This window comes from Melanerpes formicivorus, unplaced genomic scaffold, assembly GCF_026170545.1.
Source record: "Melanerpes formicivorus ecotype bairdi unplaced genomic scaffold, bMelFor1.0.p_v2 SCAF_18, whole genome shotgun sequence".
Taxonomy (NCBI): domain Eukaryota; kingdom Metazoa; phylum Chordata; class Aves; order Piciformes; family Picidae; genus Melanerpes; species Melanerpes formicivorus.
In genome coordinates this window covers 4,327,618-4,347,085 of record NW_027142370.1, presented here as the reverse complement: position 1 = coordinate 4,347,085, position 19,468 = coordinate 4,327,618, and the positions used below count along the sequence as shown (strand labels likewise).

The 19,468-nt window shown below is 53.9% G+C and overlaps 2 protein-coding genes across 2 annotated transcripts in view; one reads left to right on the top strand and one right to left on the bottom strand.

Annotated features, from left to right (window-relative positions):
* SFXN5 (sideroflexin 5) overlaps positions 1-3,098 on the top strand; it is a 95,526-nt gene extending 92,428 nt beyond the window's left edge. Inside the window, exon 14 of the mRNA XM_068149421.1 lies at positions 1,442-3,098. Coding sequence (XP_068005522.1) covers positions 1,442-1,519 — 78 coding nt within the window. The 3' untranslated portion in view covers positions 1,520-3,098. The remainder of the gene's footprint in view (positions 1-1,441) is intronic.
* A 5,313-nt stretch (positions 3,099-8,411) lies between these two features.
* Positions 8,412-19,090, bottom strand: EMX1 (empty spiracles homeobox 1). Its single transcript, XM_068149700.1, has 3 exons — positions 18,072-19,090; positions 15,231-15,415; positions 8,412-9,253 (listed from the first exon to the last, which is right to left on the bottom strand). The coding sequence occupies exons 1-3, from the start codon at positions 18,442-18,444 to the stop codon at positions 9,086-9,088; spliced, it is 726 nt and encodes a 241-aa protein (XP_068005801.1). The 5' UTR covers positions 18,445-19,090; the 3' UTR covers positions 8,412-9,085.
* Between the last annotated feature and the right edge of the window lie 378 nt (positions 19,091-19,468).

The window sequence follows — 19,468 nt, the reverse complement described above, 5'->3', positions numbered from 1 at the left end:
CTAAATTGTTTTGCACAAATTTTTGCTAATTTGTCTAACTAGGTTAAACATTTTTTTTTTTTTCCCCCAAAGCATTTCGGGTTTGTGTGGTGCTTGGGTTGTGGTGTGTGGTGGTGGGTTGGTTGGTTCCCCCCCCCCCCCCTTTTCCTTTTGGAACGTGGGCTCCTAAGCATTGTGTCAGCCACAGCCTCGGCTCGGGGAGGGGGGGAGAGGGCTGCGAGAAGTCAGGGCCTCGGGAGGGTCCTGCCCGGCAGCGGGAGCTTGCGGTGGGAACCGGCGGCCCCCGCGGATCCAACCCGGCCGGGCGAAGCTTCAGGGTGATTGCTGGGCAAGGGAAAGTCCAGCTCAGGGCTCACCGGTACGAGGGAGACAGGGAACTGCTGGAGAGAGTCCAGCAGAGGCTACAAAGATGCTGCAAAGATGGCCTGGAGCAGCTCTGTGAGGAGCAATGGCTGGGAGCCCTGGGGGTGTTGAGCCTGGAGAAGAGCAGCCCCAGAGGGGGTCTGATCAATACTGATCAACCACTAAAGGATGGGGGGCAAGAGCATGGGGCCAGACCCTTCTCAGTGGTGCCCAGGGACAGGACAAGGAAAAATGCGCACAAACTGGAACCCAGGAGGTTCCATCTGAAGAGGAGGAGAAACTTCTTTGCTGTGAGAGTGACAGAGCCCTGGAGCAGGCTGCCCAGAGAGGTTGTGGAGTCTCCTTCTCTAGAGAGATTCCAAACCCACCTGGACGTTGTGATCCTGGGCAAGCTGCTGTGGGTGAGTCTGCTTTAGCAGCAGGGCTGGACTGGATGGTCTCTGAAGGTCTCTGCCAACCCTCACTATGCTGGAATTCTGGGATTCTGTGAAAGCTTTGCACAAAGCCAGAAAAAGGAAATCATTAGGAAAGGGCTGGAGATTTTATGGACATAGAGGAAGGGTTGGGTGGATTTTAGCTGTTATATATCCCAGAAGTAGGCAAATGTTAGCTGTGATCCATCCCTGTCGGGGGATCTCAAGCCCTGGTCCAGGAGCTGAATGAGGATGTGCTGTCTCCTGTCACCAGGAAGCCCAGAGCTTTGCCACATCCCTGGGGAGACTGGATTCCTTCTTGCACCATGCAAGAGGGCCCTGACTATGGGAAGGGGAAGGGACATCTCCTGGCAAATGATGGATGGGATCTGTTTGATTCTCAGAGACACTCTGTAGCTCGTTGAATATCCCAAGGCAGCGACGATGCACCAGACCATGCAACATGAGTCAACCCCAACAGGATTGTTTAGAGGCTTGAACTGAGTGCAGCACATGAAACCAAGAGAGGGTGAAGCTGTGATGGACATCATGGCATTTGCATATTAAGACTTCTCCACAGTAATTTGTTATCTACAGAGCTCCTGCTGCAGCACAGCAAGGTGATACCCACTCTGATCTTGCCTCTCCTTTGCTTTCTTTCACAGATTGAGACATCTCATCTGGAGCCCGAAATCGCAATGGCCACCACCAGTAAGACTGTGGTCTACAATAAAGGATTGTAAGTGGAAGTGGACCATCTCAGCCCAGAAGATCTGGGGAGAAAAAGGGGGGAAACTTCCTGACTGGGAAAAAAAAGGAAACAACAGCAAGCTAAAACGAATCCTAGAGCTCAGCGATAGTAACGATTCCTGCTCCCGGCGAGCTGGGAGTGAATTAACACTTGCAGAGAACTGACACCTCACACCAGTCACCAGGATTAATATCAAAAGTTTTAAATTAGCAGCAACAAAAGAAATCACATCCAAACACTTTAGAGAAGTAGCTAGAGAAGAATCTCAGAACTTACTAGCACTGCATGGAGGGATCTCTGACTGCACATTAATCCCTAACTACATGAGATTAGGCTTCGCCCAGCAAATCTTGGGTTTGATGCCAACTGAATCTCCACAAGGGTGCTGCACAACAGCCATTCTGCAGAGCTCGATGGGTGCATGAGTGTGAAGCACTTGATAGGGTGTTTGATAAGTGTCCTGCATTGATTTCATGCCCATCCTGCCCCAGCCACCATGCACCAAAGCAGCCATCCACGGCTTGCCGCCCAGCGTTCCGTTAGCACTGCAAAGGTCACAGCCTGTGCCCGCTCTGTCCCTCCCACCTTCTTCTCCAGATGCTCCTGATGGCATCCTTGCCATTCACAGTGCTTGCAAAACTTTATGTCCCAGGAGCCTACCCAGGTGTACCTGCAGCCTACCCAGGTGTACCTGCAAGGGCTTTTGCCCAGGGTTCAAGATACTGGAAAGCCAAGATGCCCACGTGTTGAGAAGGAATCTGATAGCAAAACTACCACGGATGTGCTCTTTCCCTTTCAGAGATGTGAAGGGTGGGGGTTGTCCCACCTAATGTACACCCTGTATAAGGTCCTTAATCTAAGATAATTGGCCAAGCCACACTTTGCCAAGCTTCTTGTCTAAGGACAGGATATGCTTTAGCTTCTGATCAGCCCTGGCCAGGCAATTGGACTAGACAATTGTTGTAGGACCCTTCCAGCTGGAACTGCTCCCCTTCCCCTTCCTCCGCCCCTTCCTCCTTTCCCTTTCCCTTTCCCTTTCCCTTTCCCTTTCCCTTTCCCTTTCCCTTTCCCTTTCCCTTTCCCTTTCCCTTTCCCTTTCCCTTTCCCTTTCCCTTTCCCTTTCCCTTTCCCTTTCCCTTTCCCTTCCCTTGTTCCATTGCAAAGGAAGACCCAAAGCAGACATTGGTAGGCAGGATGGCTTTACTTGGCAGATGTGCCAGGCTGATGGCTCCGTGAGGGGTGAGCTGCCCTCTGGCCATGGCTCCCTGTCTGTCTGCCTCTTCAACTGCGCCATTTGGATGTGCTTCAAGTGAGGTGGGGCAAGTGCCCAGCAGCACTGCCCCAAATCCTGCCCTCACATGGGTTTGGGGTCATACTTTGGCTTTTTGGTATCTTGTACCCGAGAGTAAACCCTGAGTCATTCCGTGAGGACCGGAGTGGTTAACGCAGGCTTCGAACATGGTCACCAGCAGCAGACCAATGCCATCTGCCTCTGGGATCCTTGTGAGGATGGAGCTGTGGTGGCGATGAGCACGGCCAAATGCACAGGCTGTCATCTTCCAAATGCCATTTGTTGGGGGTTTTGGGGAGGGTGGGGGGAGCATGGGAAACCAAATGCCACTGACACAGAATGTATTTGAAGGATTTTTTGCAATGCCTGAAACTGGGAGGCCTGAGCCCTGCCGTGTGCTCCTCCACCGCTGGCCACTCTCGTTCCCCTCTGCGGTCAGACCAGTAGGAACTGGAGTCAAGCAATGGTCAGGCCAGCTCAGAAAGATTGATTCTGTCCCCATGCTGGTGGAAATCAGAAATAATTGCACAAAACAAATCCATGGTGTGGATTTAGATGCCAGCAAGCAGGGGAGGAGAGGCCAGCTCCAGGATCTCCATAGCTGCTGTTAATGGGCCAGCTCCTGATCCCTGACACTGGTGGGAGCACAGAGTAGGTCCCTTTACACTCATGGAGCTATTCTGGATTTACACCAGGGTAAGGGACAGGTAGGCTTGACCCAGTTGAGTTCCTCTAATGCACTAGATGAGATGAATGTACACTCTGGAGGAAGCCAGGCCACCCCATCTGCTCCAGGTGGGATTTGGAGAGACTACTGGGAAGTGGCATCTGCCCTTTTGACTTTTCCATGGGCATCTGTCCTATGGGCAGCACAGAATCAGGCTCTGTATTTTACTTTGTGAAGAAGTGACACCGAGCAGCAGTGACAGAGGGGAGCAGACCTGCAGCCCCAGGAAGGGGAGCAGGCATGCTGGCAGTCCCTGAGTAGCAGCCTGCTGCAGCGGTGAGGCTCCGGAGAGCCAGCTGGGATGAGCTGTGTGCCTGGAAAAGAGCCCTTGCCATTACTGCAGGATGTGGGAGGAGGCAAGGATCTCTGTGCTGGATTCTGGAGGTACAGGGACCCTCTTCCACACATATCTACTTGGGAAAAAGCTACTCTGAGCCTCAAACTTCATGGCTTCACTGAGCCCAGAGAAGTTAGGAGCTGAGCTGCTTCACATTGCACAACTTGCCTCTGTCCTCCTGAATGGAAATGCAGGGCTGAGACAGAAACAGCCTCTTGTGTTGACAGGAGAAGCCTCCTGGCTCGTTTGTCTGAGTGGATCGTTCCCCCTTCCCTGCTGGGTTTTGTCACTGTCTGAACCATTCTGCTGCACAGCTCATTCATCCCCAGCTTTTCTGGGGGGAAAAGGAAAGGGAAGGGAGGAAGGGAGAAGTGATGGAGGCTGCCCTTTGCTGTGAGATGGAGCAAGGAGGGAGCAGGTGGGTTGGCATTGTGGTCACCCATGAAACACTTTGGTGGCTGGGAGCTCTGGCTGCCTGCTGGGACCACAGATGGAGTGGAGGAAAGGAGTCAGGACTTTGCTTGTATTTCTTCAGGAAGCACCCAGGGAAAAGCACAGATTGAGCAAGTTCTGCCTCAGGAAAGAGCCAGTCCCCAGTTTTCTCCATGATGGGAAGTGAGTATGGATGTTTGGCTTGCATGCCCATCACCTGCAGGTCATTAATTAGCAGGGCATGCTCACCACGTTAATCCAGCAGTGCTCAGGAAGAACCTTGGTTTGGAGGAGAATAGACTTGAAGCCCATTGAGCCTCCTGTGAATGAGGAGGGCCTGATCCCACTCGAGCAGGTGAGGACCAGCTTGAGGGATGTCAGAAGAGATTATGGCTTGGCTCAAAAGCAGCTGCACAGCCGAGCAAGTGACAATCAAACGGTCTAAATGAGCCTGGATCGCTCGTCTGCCCGCACAAACCTCGTCAAACTTGTTTCACTTCATGTGTCATCAACATGGGTCTCAGTCAGCTCGTCACTTTCTGCTGAGACAGGAATACATCCCAGGGTCCTGAGTCAGGCCTTTGCCGCTGTCTGTCTCTAAGAGCTGAACACAGGAGGTTGGCAACGGCCTCTGCTTTCAAATTTTGTTTAAATCCAACTCAAAATGTTGTGCCCCCCACCAAGCGCTGGGAAAATGCTCCTGCTTGGAGCTGGGAAGGGAAAGCCACCACCTCACAGGGAACAGTTCCCTTTTCTAACCTCTTTCAAAAGCATCTGCAGGTCCTGTGTTGTGAGGAAGCTCTTTCATCAGCAATACCTCTGAGTTTGGAGGCCTGAAGGCTCCACCCCGCATCTCCCCAACCCACCTGTGTCCTCTCCACCCAGGCAGCCAGGACAGTGCAGACCCATCTCTTCTGCCCTTCCCCTCACTGCCTCCAGGCTTGGTGACAAACAGGATGAGGAGTCTGTTTTGGTGGCCCCATGATCCTAAACTCTCGAGGAAGTTGAGACCCTGGTGTCCCCACCCTGGGACACTGCAGCCAGCTGGAGTAGTTGGCGTTCAAGCTGCCACCATTCCAGTGCAGGGGCTGTCAAATGCATTTGTATTCAAAAGCAGCAGAATGGCTCAGCAGGCACAGACCTGATCCTCGTGGATCCTAAAAGACCACAGGCAGCTGAGGGTTGGGCTCCCTGTGGCAGTGGTTCCAGCACTGCCTCAGCTTGGTTGCTCCCATCCATGATGGGACTGCCAGCGAGCACCGAAATGCCACACTCAGCTCTTCCTGCAGCGTTAGAAATGAGAAGGCTGGAGCTGGGGAAGCGGCAGTGGCACATTAGTACTGTTATTAGGACAGCAAATGGTGCCAGGAAAGACTACACACAGCAGCTAATGATAACATTATGCACTTTCACTTAATAGCTAATTAATCTCTTTGACTTTCCTAATGCACAGAAAGGAGCCCTGGGTTTGCAAGAACAACCCAACCATTGGCATTTCTTCTTTCCCTCTTGTAATTGGGGAGGCTGAGAACAAATGGGGAGCACAAAACCCCACCCTGCACATCGAGGTGTTCACCTCAGCAGGTAATGAGAATGAGAGGACCATCTCCTGCAGTACTTAATTAGAAATGTCGCTGTTAATTGATTCCTTGGGTGCGCTAATTAAGAAATAATGAGGACCAGGTTGCAGCAAGAGGTGTCACCGAGAAGCCTTGAGGCCTTCCTGGAAGATGTGTCTGTTGGCTGCTGCCTGAGCTGGCCAAGGGATGACCAGGGCACCACAATGGTGTTGCCTGTGTCCTGAACTCACCTTTAAGCCTGAAGAAAGCTCAACTCCTTTCCTCTCACTTCATGCTCATTTTTCTGCTCTGCATCCCTACACGTGGCCAGGTGTGGGCAGAGGCCCAGGTCCCAGCAGGACAGGCAGTAGTGCATCCTCTCACCAGTGCTGTGCATCATTGGGATGTGGGATGACCTGGCTGATGCTGGACCCTGCCACCCTGGGACACGTGATGGTGGACTCTACCAGCTTGGGACCTGTGTTCCTGGAAGACCTCAGGGTTGTACTGATGCCACATAACAGAGATGCCTGTGTCCCCCTGGCTTCAGCCAGCTCCTCCGAAAGGGCTGTGATGGAGATCCGGAGCCTTGGATGCTCTTCAGGAGCGTGGGGGCTGCCGCTGTGTTGTGGCAAGACCCTGACAGCCTTTGAGCAAAGGTTTCTAGAGTGCAAAGAGTCTCACCTGAGAAGCTGGCCTGGCCCTGGCAGAGTTCCTGGTGTGGGCTGTGCAGACGGTGCAGGGTCGAAGCAGTCCTGCTGGTGGCAGATACCCTCAGCCTTGGTTACCTTCATAGAGCTGCTTTAGGGAATGTCCACTTCTGGCTTTTCCCCCCCATTTTATTATGTCTTATTTTGCACCCAGCACCCTCAGCTGCCTCTTCTCATGCAGCCATCCTCCAGCACCCGGTCTGAATGCACCTTATACCCACGGTAAGGGCACGTCCCCTGGCACACGGGAGTGGGGGCCCTCGCCAGCCCCAGCACGTCTTCCAGCGGTCCCCGCGCCAGCCCTCAGTGGGTGCAGGTCCCTCTGCCGCCCTCGGGCACCCTGCTGTGCGCCTCGGCTCTTTTTAACCTTCTGGACAGCGTTGCTGACCGCAGCTCTTTGTGTAACACTTGGGTCTGTCTGGAATAAAAGAGTTTAAAGACTTGGTGGTGTGCTCCAGCCTCTCTCTGGGCGGATGGTGGTGGATTGGTTGGGGTTGTTCAGGCTCCAGGGAGATCTTCTGGTGGCCCTTCAGGGTGTAAAGGGATCTGATCAGAAAGCTGGGGACAGACTTGGTTAGCAGGGCCTGTAGTGACAGGACAAGGGGTGATGGTTGGGAACTAAAAGAGAGAGATTGAGGCTGGAGAGAAGGGAGAAATGTTTTACAGTGAGGGTGGTGAGGCGCTGCCCCAGGTTGCCCAGGGAGGTGATAGATGCCCTATCCCTGGAATCACTGCAGGTCAGGTTGGACACTGCTCTGAGCAACCTGCTCCAGTTGCAAACATCCCTGCTACCTTCAAAGGCCCCTTCCATCCCAAGCCAGGCTGTGATTCTGTAATATATAAATATACACATATACCTTAAAAATACATCTAGATGTGGTGCTGAGGGACAGGATGGAGTGGTGACCTGGCAGAGCTGGGTTATGTCTGGGTTTGATGATCTTAAAGGTCTCTTCCAAGCAAAACAACTTGATGATTCTATATTATTGTTATATATATTTATATACAGACATAAAAACCCAATAGATACCCAGACATACTGCAAACACAAATACATGTGTATGCAGGAGGCTCCTGGGCCATGTGTATAGATACCATTAAAATCCTTAGAATAGATACAAAATGCACTTGATCAAACAATCTATATGCATTCAGTGGCTATACACACATGAGGTATACATCTGTCTGCGTGGGGAGCATGGGTAGCTGTGCCTCCAGGTGTGCATCTAGATGTGCATATGTGTGCCTCTGGTCTATATTGCATATTATTGTATTTGTATGTATATTTGTATTTTTCAATGTATGCCTCTCAAGTGGCCTAGTAGCCCAAACTCCAGGGAGCTGTGGGAACAGCCAGTCTTCATCACCCAACCCCCCTGCCTCCCCCTACCCCCCATCCCTTGCTGCTGGGGGAGGTCCCAGGATGTCCCTTTGCCTGCCCTGGGCTCCCCATGTCTTGTGGGTACCCCTGGGGCAGGGAGATATCCCCGGGAGAGCAGGAGGGAAGCAGCAGCGCTGTCTGGAGCCTCTCCCCGACATTCAATCCCTGTGCAGGTGTGAAGCTGCCTCCCTGGAGCCGTTGCATACCTGTCATACCTGAGGCCACACCAGTGGTGGCCCTGCACCCCTGGGGACCCTCGAGGGACACCTTCCTCCTCCCAGCCACCCTCACCATCCTCCCAACAGCTACCACGATGACAACAACGGGGCCACCAACCTCTCCTGGAGCCATGCCTCCACAGTGATACCCAGGTTTCCCCCAGAGCAGTCTCAGGGATGCTGGATGCTGGGGACCATCCCTCCCTCTCCCCCCAAGGACACCAGACAGTTTTCCAGCACATTTTGCTTTTTATTACCACGCAGTAACACACTACAGCTGCTGACTACCTACGACAGGGAACACACACACACACACACACACACACAGAGGCACAGAAATAAAAGAATAAATTAAAATAAACTGTGTAAAAAAAAAAAAGAAACCAAAACCAAAACCCAACAAAACCAAAAGGAAACAAAAGGAAAACCCCAAACACCAACCAACCAAACCAACAGTGGAGAAAAGGAGGGAGCCAAAAAGAAAGAAAAGAACAAGGCAAATAAAAACCTAAGGATCAAGAGGGAAATGAAAGTAGGGTTGGGCACACTGAGCTTCTAGGTAGGACGTTTTGATTTGATCTGATGGCTGACGGAAGGCTTCCAGCGCAGAGGAGGACAGGTGGTAGAGTCCCGGGGCTGCGAGCACCCTGGCAGCCTCCTCTTCCTCCCCGGCTCGGCAGCAGGAGCTTCCCAAAAAGCACCTCCAAGGGATGGCCTGGGTGGCGTGGGGGAACAGGGCACGGGTCCCCCGGTCAGGCCAGGCACCCCAGAGGAAAGGCAGCAGGAGGTGGTGGCAGTGGCTTTGGCGACGTCCTTACAGTTCGTTTGGTGATGCCACCGGTGTCCCCCCTTCCTTCCCTGGGTTCCTCTCCATGGTGGCTGCACCAGGAGCCTGTCCCTGCCTTAGTCGTTGGAGGTGACGTCGATGTCTTCTCCACTTGACTGCTTGGTGGCGAGGCGCCATCGGTTGATGTGGTGAGAACCTTTCTTCTTCTGATCCGAGTCAGGTCCTTCCTCCTCCAGCTTCTGACGTTTGTATTTCGTCCTCCTGTTCTGGAACCACACTTTCACCTGGGGGAGAAACAGACGAGAGCTCACTGGGGGCCTGTCACAGCTGGCCTTGGTGAGGGGTGGTGCTGCAAGCTCAGTTTTCCTTGGAGACCAACAAAGAAAAGAAGTCTCTTTTCCCCCCCAGAAGCATCCCCAGGGCTACCCTGTCCTGCCTCAGTTTAGGAGAACAGCAGCAGGTTGCAGGGTGGGAGGTGCTGCTCCCAGTTGCTCATTGCTCCAGAAAACCAAGATAGGTGAAGGACACTCAAATATGCCTCAGACAGGGGACCAACAGGGACACTGGACCCTCCTTGCATCACCACAACCTGGCGCACCTCACCCTGGGGTAGGTGATGCACAGCATGGTGGGAGCAGCTAAATCCGGCCCTGGTTTAGTTGATTTCTGGTGTCAGGATGCTATGGGCACAGCAGCTGTGTCAGGATGCCATGGGCATAGCAGCTGTGTGGGATGACACACAGAGCTGTCCCTGCTCCTCCAGCAAGGACCTGTGTCCCCAGGTGTGGCATCATTAGTCTTGGGCTGGACTGTAGGTAACCTGGTAGCTCACTGCAGATAGATTATAATTGCAGTTTAGGTAACTACCACATTTAAGCCATTTCCACCATGCCAGTTTTTGAATGCTGTCCCAGGAGCCCTGTGAGGCAGCAGAGTCTCCATCCACAGAGGTAACACCCTCCTCACCTTCCTGAGGCCCCCAGCACCCTGCTCCCACCCCACACACCCTTGATGCCAGCACAGGAGGCTGGACATGAAGATTGATTTGGTGTGATGAAAGCACCCAGAGGGTCAGTGATGAAGGATGATGCAGGCACCTTTGTGGCCAGAGATACAGGGGCTGTGCAGATGGGCATGAGGGATGCTGCAGTGAGGGATGCAGGACACTGCAGCTGGGAATGAGAGACGCTGCAGTTGGGGATGCCGGATGCTCCAGCGGAGGATGTGGGATGCTGCAGTGAGGGATGCAGGATGCCACACACACCATCATGGGATGCTGCAGCTGGTGATGAGGGATACCAGAGGCAGCAGTGTGAGATGCTGCAGTGAGGGATGTGGGATGCCACAGCTGGGGATGCAGGATGGGTACTGGAAGGGATGCAGAAGGGGATGTGGGATGCTGCAGGCAGCAGCGCAGGATGAGATGCAGGATGGGTCATGGGAGGGATGTGGGATGAGTTGTGGGATGGGATTTGGGATGGAATGCAGGATAGGATGCAAGATGGGATGCTGCAGGCAGCGGCATGGGATGGGATGCAGGATGGGATGTGGGATGCTGCCCAGCTTCTCAGGTCACTAGGTGCTGCTGCTCAGCCAACGCTGCCAGCCCAGCTGGGGCCAGGCTAAGGCATTTACCCACTTGCAGGTGGTGTGGTGCCCGAAGCCCCTGCAGCAACCACTGCAGCAGCTCATGTCCTCACTCCTTTCCCCTTCTCACTGTCACTGTCTGCTCCAGGGCCTCTGGTGGGCCAGTGAAGGCCAACATTCCCACCTCCCTGCCTTTCCTGGGGGAGCAGAACCCTTGCAGGGTGCCTTGCAGCTGGCACAGAACGAGCCCTTGGCTTTAAGGTAGTCTCAGTCTACTGAAACAGCTGCTTTATGGCACCCCTATATACTACACCCCCCACCCACCCCCCCTCACCCTGGACTCCAAGCATTTGCTTTCCTAGCTTTGGGGCATTGCTGGAACAATACAGAGCTGGCGCCTTTCATTCAACAACCGCAGAGCACTTTGCAAACTTTAATTAAAGCTCTCAGCCCTCTGGGAGCAGGGAAGTTGCCTTATCCCTAAATGATAGAAGGGGAAACTAAGGCATAAAGCAATTAAGATGCTTGAGTAAGGCTCTGTGGAAATCAGGGGTGGGTGTGCAGCAACTCCTGCACATAAAGCCTTTCCTCTCCAGCTCAGTGAAACCCATCTCCAGTGGGATGAAGCTCCCCTGTGCTTCCTGACTGTCTCAGCTGTGGGAATGAGGAGGTTTGGGGGCTGGCTGGGCTGCCTGACCCCTCCAGTACTGTATTCCTTCGCTCCAACAAGCCCAGAGCCACAATGAGAGAAGTGTGAGAACCTCACAGTGGGCAACAGGAGGATAAGCTGCCCCCTACGATGCCTCATCCTGACTCCAAGAGTAATTGGTTTAAACCCCCAAGCCCGGGGGTTTTATCCCTTCCCAAACCCTTGCTGCATTAACTGTTGTCATGCCGGGTGTTTGTGCATCCCACTGGTGTGATGCTTCTGGGGTCCCTGCCTTGTGACCCCCAGGGCCAGTGCTGCCCCATGCCCCTGCTGCAGGATGGGGATGATCCCCGGATGGCTCCTGCATCCTGGGCCTGCCTCTCTACACAGCTCCTGGTCAGTGCTTTACCAGCACACAGGATGCTTCCACCCATCCAACAGCCTGCAGGCCATGATGTCCACCAAGGCACCACACTCTGCCCTGAGGGTGCCAACAGCACCCAGAGAAACAGCTCTGGTAAGAAGGTGATGTTGCCATCACCAAGATGGGGACAATCAAATTCTGGTGGCTTCACGTGAAGCTCCCCTGAATGATGACCCAAACCTTGCAAAAGGCTGAGAGCACAGGGATGGGTGTGGGTGGTGTTCGAGAGGGACCAGCCTCACCATCACTCAGGGACAGACAAAGTGGCAGTGGTTGTGCCACGCTGTCACCCCTGTGTGCCACCACTTCGAAGGGCAGTGGAGCTTCCGAGGCACCAGCTCTGTGCTTTTGCCTGTATCTGCAGTCCCTGACAGGAGTTTTGCTCTAAAAGCACCTCAAAACTTCTAAGAGATTGGCTGTGGGGATGTTGCTCAGGGCGGGCAGCACTGCCAGCCCCAGGCTGCGCAGCACAGCCGCTCTCCTGCTGTATCTACAACGTGCATCTTTCTCCTCCCGTGACTCCCAGGCATCTGCTCAGTTAATTATTAGCTCCTGCCAGAGTGGCTGCGATGCCCAACAAGCCCCAGCCCACCAGCCAGGACTGCCAGGCAGGCCTCCATCCCAGCACACATGGCACTGGGAGGGCGTGCTGGGATGTACGGTGCCTCCATCATCACCACAAAGCCGGGAGGGGATGCTGGGATACATGGTACCTCCAAGGCCTTAGCTTTGGGAAGGCAGATTGGAGACCCCAAGGGAGGTTTGCACCACGTGCTGACAGGGATGGAGAGGCTCTGCTGGGAGACCTGGGATGTGTCATGCAAAATTAACTCAGGGAAGTTATTTCCCATCCCAGCAAGCTGCCCCAGGGAGGTGAACCGACCTGATGCCACGGGCACAGCAGTGTGACCACCTGTGATGTCCAGCCCAGCATGACCACAGTACGGTGTCCCCACCTCCCGCTGCTCCCCACTTCCTCGACACATGCATCCCACCCCCTGCACTCCGGCCCCGCAGCACCCACGCTGCCTGGCACCCCCACGCTCGTTATGCCACCCAGCTCACACCCCATGTCCCACCACTGCGTCATCCCTCACGTACAAGCCCCGCAGGATGGCTGCTCTAGCACAGGCCACCCCGCACCCCACTGTCAAGCCCTCCCCACATGTTCTCCTGCCTCATCCCACTTACTGACCACTTGCATTTACTGGATTTCCCTCCATTCTCTGTTTCTTGTTGCTGTTTCAGGGGCCTGCCTGATCCCAGCTTAATACAGCTCCTTGGTAGGAAAAAGGATGGGAAGGGGTTAAATATCTCCACCCTTCCCCACCCTCTGTCCCAAGGCATTTCCTGATGCTGGGCAGGTACCAGCATCAGTACCCTTTTCACCTTCCCCCTGGGCTGCTCCAGGTGTTGCTCCCCGGCAGGGTGACAGCCCAAAGGGCAATGCTCCCTTTTCCAGGAGGAAAAGCAGCTGGGAAATACAGCCAGACCCAGTCATAACCAGCAGCCCCTTCTTGGAGGGGACTAAACCTACTGGAAACCCAGGGCTGGATGTCTGCAGGGGGGGAAAACACATCTGTGGCACCAGGGACGTGTGGCACCAAGCACTGAGGTGGTTTTTCCATGGGAGGTTTGTGTCTGTGTAGGATTCCTCACAGAATATATCATCATAATAATATAATATTAATAATATTAACAATAAGACTAAGAGGAGGAAGACTAGAAATTAGTAATAAAGAATAAGAAACAAAAAATGATGAGGATGATGCTGAGCCTGCTTTCGGCACAGCTGCCTCTCCCACCGTGCCAGCCCCGGTGCTTTAGTGCCTGTCCCATATCCCATCCTATATCCCAACCCTCTTGCCACTGGGGTTATTTCCCTCCAGAAAACTAAGGATTTGGAGGAGTTTCTATTTCTAAAGCCACAAAGCCCAAAGGGAACAAATCTTCCCTGCTGCCTCACAGCAAATTTGCCAACTGCTGCTGCCCCGGGGGACACTTTGCTGACACCTGCTGCTGTCCCTTGTTCCCAGCCTGATGTCCTAATGCTCTTTGTCCCCCTGGTCCCCCTCTCAGCCCTGCACTCACTTTCTGGTCCTGAATTACCCAGCACCGACCAGCTTTCCCAAGCCTTGGAAATAGCATGCAACAAAACAGGATGCAGTGCATTAAAAACCAACCCAGCTCATCTCTATTTCCCATCTCCACTTCTCCATTCCGCCCTCCCCTCCAGATTAGGGACGGTGCCTCCGTTGTGCTCCCCCAATAAATTGCATTATTTATTGCAGTTAGGCTCAGGGCAGTGATGCAAAAATCTCAGGGACTCAACGAGCTTCCCCTCAAGCATCCCACAGCTGCCCTTTCTGCCTGGACAAGTTGCTGTTTGTTCTTTGACCTTTGATATATTTTTTTTCTGGTTGGTTTTGGATGTGGGTTGTTTTTTTTCTTCCCCCTTTCAGCAATAATGTTCAGCCCAGAGAGCTGAAGGGAAGGACCAGAGCCGGGGTAGTAGCTGCCACTGTGCCCTGCAAGCCACGGGGATAGGGTGGTGGGGACAGCATCAGCATCCCCATAAAAACAGCCTCTGGATTTTGTGGGCTCAGCCTGTGCTCCCCCATATCCACATCTGCTTTTTCTCACCGCCCCTTTAGCATTTTCCTCCCCATCAGATCCCTCTCCCAGAGATGTTTTTGCTTGACAGAGCCTGGGCAAGGATGAGCCAGGCGGGTACCGGGAACGCCCACGACTCCAGCTTGAATTTTCCAATTAAATTAAAGGATAAAAATGGCATTAATTCAGAACACAGGCCGAAGGACCCTGCCAGGGTTTGGGAGAAAACTTTCTCCATCCACTCAGCTGCTGAACACGACGGGAAACGGTGTGCCTTCACCCAGAGCAGTTGGGAATAGCTCATCAGCACACCCAGGCTTAGACACACACAGAGAGGCTCAGCCTTGGTGTCTCTGTTTCCCCCCAGCACCGAATGCTTTTCTGTTCTCTTCCATCCCCACAGCCCGCCCCCCCCAGCTCTCATCCTCTCAAACCACCAGTGAAATGTCTTCTCTAATGACCAGAAAGTTGCAACTGACATAAAATCCCCTTCAGTTTGCACCCATCCTGGCTTTCAGGCACAAAACCCACACGACCAAGGGGTGTTTTTGCAGCTCCCTGGGGAAAGCTCTCATGCTCCTGCTCCTTTTTTAACTGAATTTTTAAACCCATCTACTACTCTGGGGAAAACGAAACAGAACAAAACTAAACAAAACAGAACAAAACAAACCAGAACAGAACAAAACAAAACAAAAACAACCAAGCAAGCAAGGAATAACACCAGAAAAACACTTGAGAGAGAGGCACGATGCAAGCCCTGCGTTCCCAGCCTCAAATCCTGACGGGAACGACTGTGACAAATGAGCACTGCGGCAAAGGAAAGCAACCCCAAAGCCAGGTGAACCTGCACGGCTGGGCCAGGGCTCCCATCCAGGATTCCCGGCCAAATGCAGCTGGGCTTTTGCAGAGCCCTGGACAGATTCAGTGCTGTCCCCCCCCAGATGGATGGATGGAGGCACTGAGGGCTGTGGGCTGGTCAAAGGGGTACCTGTGTCTCAGAGAGGCTGAGGCTGCTGGCCAGCTGCTTGCGCTCGGCGCCCACCACGTAGTGGTTCTTCTCGAAGGCTCGCTCCAGGCGCAGGAGCTGGGATGGCGAGAAGGCAGTGCGGATACGTTTGGGTTTCCGTGCGAAGGGGCCGTGGAGGAGCAGGCTCTCCTGGGATACCTCACTCCCTGCGATGGAGAGCAGAGTCAGGGTCATGTGCAGGCACACCTGGATGCTCTGTGGGACCAGGGGAGTGGTGCTGGGGAGACCCTCTCACCCTCTGATACAGCGAGGACAGGTAAGGGGCTATAGGGAGCCCCTGAGCACCTTCTCTACCTCAGAACTGCTGAATTCACCCTTGCCCAAGCACTGCTATGCTCCCACCCCAGCTGCACTCAGTGCTATGGTGGGGCTGAATGGGAAGGGGAAAGGGAGAGGAAGTGAGAGGGAAGGGATGAATGGGGGAGAGGGAGGGGAAGGAAAGAAACAGAGAAAGAAGAGGAGGCAGAGAAAAAACAGAAAGGAAGAGAGAAAATAATATATAAAAGAGGAGAGAGAGAGTTGGCCTAAGAGAGTGACAGGAGAAAAAAAAAGAGAAAGGGAAAAGCAAGCAAGAAAGAAAAAGAAGACAAGAAGGAAATGATTGAGTGGCAGAAAGAGATAAAGGAAGGAAAGCAAGAAAGAAAAAGAAAGAAAAGATAGAAATTAAAGAAAAGGTAGAAATTGAAAATAATGAAAAATAAAAATAAAAAGAAATGAAGATGAAGAAAAGGAAAAGAATGGAAAAGAAAAGGAAAGAGAAAAAAGAAAACAAAATAAATAAAAAGGAGAAATAAAAGATAAACAAGGGAAAAATATAAAAGAAAAAGTAAAGTAAAGAAAGATGAAAAGAGTAAGTACAGAAAAGAAAAGCAAAATAAATAAAGAAGGAAAAGGGTGGGGAGCAGGTCGTCCAGGCACCACTGAGGGAGGGCAGAGGAAGCAGGTGAAGGGCAGGAACGGCGCGGGCAGGGACCGGGAGGCAGTGAAATACTAAGGGAGCGGGGCGGGAGCCGGGCTGGAAAAGGGAGCCCCGCGCAGCCCGGCCGGAGCCGCTCCGGGAAGGGGCCGGGGTGGAACCGGGGCCGGTCGGGTCGAGTCCGGAGCCGTGTCCCTGTGCCCCCAGGTGCCGCCGGTAGCTGCTGTGATCCCCGGCGGAGCCTCCGGAGCCCGGGGCCAGACGAGGGGTTGGTGTCGAGGAGATAACCCTAATCACCGGGACCCTCCGGGGCATGGCGGCGGGGACAGCCCGGGGACGGGCATAGAGAGGAAAATAGGAAAAAGAAATAGAAGAAAGAAAAGGAAAGGAGAAGAAAAGATACGGAAAGGAGAGGAAAAGAAAAGAAAAGGAAAGGAAAGGTAAGGTAAGAAGAGGGGGAAAAAAAAAAGGAGACGAGAGGAAAAGAAAAGAAAAGGAGAGGAGAGGAAAAGAAAAGGAGAGGAGAGGAAAAGAAAAGGAAAGGCAAGGGAGAGGAAAGGAGAGGAAAGGAGAGGAGAGGAAAGGAGAGGAAAGGAGAGGAAAGGAGAGGAAAGGAGAGGAAAGGAGAGGAAAGGAGAGGAAAGGAAAGGAAAGGAAAGGAAAGGAAAGGAAAGGAAAGGAAAGGAAAGGAAAGGAAAGGAAAGGAAAGGAAAGGAAAGGAAAGGAAAGGAAAGGAAAGGAAAGGAAAGGAAAGGAAAGGAAAGGAAAGGACAGGAAAGGAAAGGAAAGGAAAGGAAAGGGAAAAGGAACAGCATGCAGAGAAATAGACAAAAGGGATAATAAGAAATAAAAAAGGAAATATATGATCAATAAAAGAGAAAGAAAGAAATAAAAAGAAAAAAAGAGAAAGAAAGAAAGAAAGAGAAAGAAAATAACGAGAGAGGAGAAGAGAAGAGAAGAGAAGAGAAGAGAAGAGAAGAGAAGAGAAGAGAAGAGAAGAGAAGAGAAGAGAAGAGAAGAGAAGAGAAGAGAAGAGAAGAGAAGAGAAGAGAAGAGAAGAGAAGAGAAGAGAAGAGAAGAGAAGAGAAGAGAAGAGAAGAGAAGAGAAGAGAAGAGAAGAGAAGAGAAGAGAAGAGAAGAGAGAAGAGGAGAGGAGAAAAAAACCACAACAACAAATAAACAAGAACGAAAGGACAAGAAAGAAAACAAAATAAGAAGGGGGGGAGGGAAAGAAGGAATTGAGAGCAAAGCCACAAAATCGAATGAAATCTCGCTGTGCAGCCGAGATCCACCGCGGTCTTTCCCTTCGTTCCGAGAAGGAAGAACCCAGCTCCCGTCCCCGGCACGGCGGGGCCGCGCAGAGGGGCGGCAGCTCCGGTCCGGGCCCCGGACCTCCGCGATGCCCGGTAGGGACCCAGCGGCTCTGCTGGGTACCAACATCGAGACCGCGGGGCAGCCGCACGCTGGCTGCGGGAGCACACCGAGTGTACAAATGCACCGGGCACTGTCTGTGAAAAAAACACAACGGCACCGGGGGGATGCAAACGCACCGAGTGTAAATTCACTGAGTGTGCGAATGCATCAATCAGCACCGGACGCTCTGAGCACCGAGTGTGCGAATGCACCGAGCACTGCGTGTGCAAAGACACTCGGCACCGGGTGTGCAACACCGATACGTGAATGCACCGAGTCCCGGTGTGTGAGTGTGCACGACACCGGGTGTGCAACCCCCCGGTGCACCGGCTGTGTGTGCAGACACCGCAGCAACAGGTTTTGTGCCTCCGGTTCTCCCCCGCTTTTCGTGCCCCGGAGCCGGCAGCCCTCACTCCGCGCCTCGGCAGTCCCGGGAGCCCTGGTACGCGATTCCTGACCCCCCTTCAGCTCACCTTGGAAGCGGTGACCGAAGAAGCGGTTCCGTAGCACCCAGGGGTAGAAGTTCAGCGGGTCGCGGTGTTGCGGCCCGAAGAAGGAGTGGGGATGCGGCAGCGCTGACCCCCCCAACTGATGGGGCCCGACGGGCAGTGCCGGGTGCCCCACGGCCTCGGGGAATACGAGCTCGGCGCTGCCGTAGAGGGCCCGGCCGGCGGCGGCGGCAGCACCCTGGAAACCGGGGGCGAAGGCGGCGTCGGTGGCAGCGGCGGGTCCGGGTCCGGGGTAAGCGAGGGCGGCGGGGCGCGGAGGGTCCTCGGGGCTGAGGTGGGTGTCTTTCCCCACCAGGGACTCGATGGTGAAGCAGCGTTTCGCAGACGGCTGGAACATGGTTTGAAGCCGGGAAAAGGGCGGGGGGGGTGGGGTGGAAGGGGGGGGGGTGGGGGGGTGGGAGCCCCGGAGCGGGGCTGTTCCTCCGGGTGTGCGCGTTTGTGTCTGTGTGTGCGTGTGCGTGTGCAAGAAACCTCCCCCTGGGCAGCGCGCACACACGGACAGACACACGGACACAGGCGGACACCCGCCCCGCCGCCCACCCGTGGGCGCCCACGCACCCCGCGAAGCCCCCGGTACAAATACGGCCGGTACCTGGCGGGGCGAGGAGGAGGGGGCTGGGGCTGGGGTGGGCAGGGGAGGGGAGGAGGGCAGGAACAGGCAGGACAGGCAGGAACGGGCAGGGAAAAGGGGGGGAAAGGAGGCAGGAGCGGGCAGGACAAGCAGGAGCAGGCAGGGGAGGGCAGTGAGGGGAGGTAGATGAGGCAGGGGAGGGCAGGGCAGGGGGAGGCAAGGAGGGTAGAGAGGGTAGGAAAGGGAAGGCAGGAGCAGGCAGGAGAGGTAGAGAAGGCAGGGGAGGGCAGGGGAGGGGGACGCAGGGGAGGCAGGGGGAGGCAGAGAGCACCCGAAAAACTGGACTGGAGCCGCTCCCGCAGCCGCGCCGCGAAGTTGTGACAGAGGGGCTCGGACTGCGGGCGGGTTTTGCCTTCTTCTTCTTCTTAAAAAAAAGAAAAGGAAAAAAAAAAAAAAAAGAAAGGAAAAGGAAAAGAAAAAATAAACAAAAATTTCTTCCCCAAAAATCCTCTTTTTTCCCATCTTTTTTTTGTCCTTTTTTCCCCTCTTTTTTTTTTTTTTTTTTTTTTCCACCTCTTTTTCTTTTTCTCCGCTTTTAAGATAATATATATACATACCCGCAGCAGCGGTGTACCTGGGGGACCTGCCGGAAGGGAGGGAGTGAGAGGAGGTGAAGCCTCGCCGCGGCTCCCCGCCTCCCGCGCAATCTCCGCTCCCCTCCGCGTAACCCACCCCCGCCTTCCCAAGGCAGGACCTTCCCCCCGGCTCTTCCCACGGGGCCATCCTGCGC

Excerpts from the sequence above, each read along its gene's own strand:
- EMX1 (XM_068149700.1), bottom strand. The coding sequence starts at position 18,444 with ATGTTCCAGCCGTCTGCGAAACGCTGCTTCACCATCGAGTCCCTGGTG. Across the intron at positions 15,416-18,071 it reads CTTCGGTCACCGCTTCCAAG|GGAGTGAGGTATCCCAGGAG; the intron begins GTGAGCTGAAGG and ends TCTCCATCGCAG. Across the intron at positions 9,254-15,230 it reads TCAGCCTCTCTGAGACACAG|GTGAAAGTGTGGTTCCAGAA; the intron begins GTACCCCTTTGA and ends TTTCTCCCCCAG.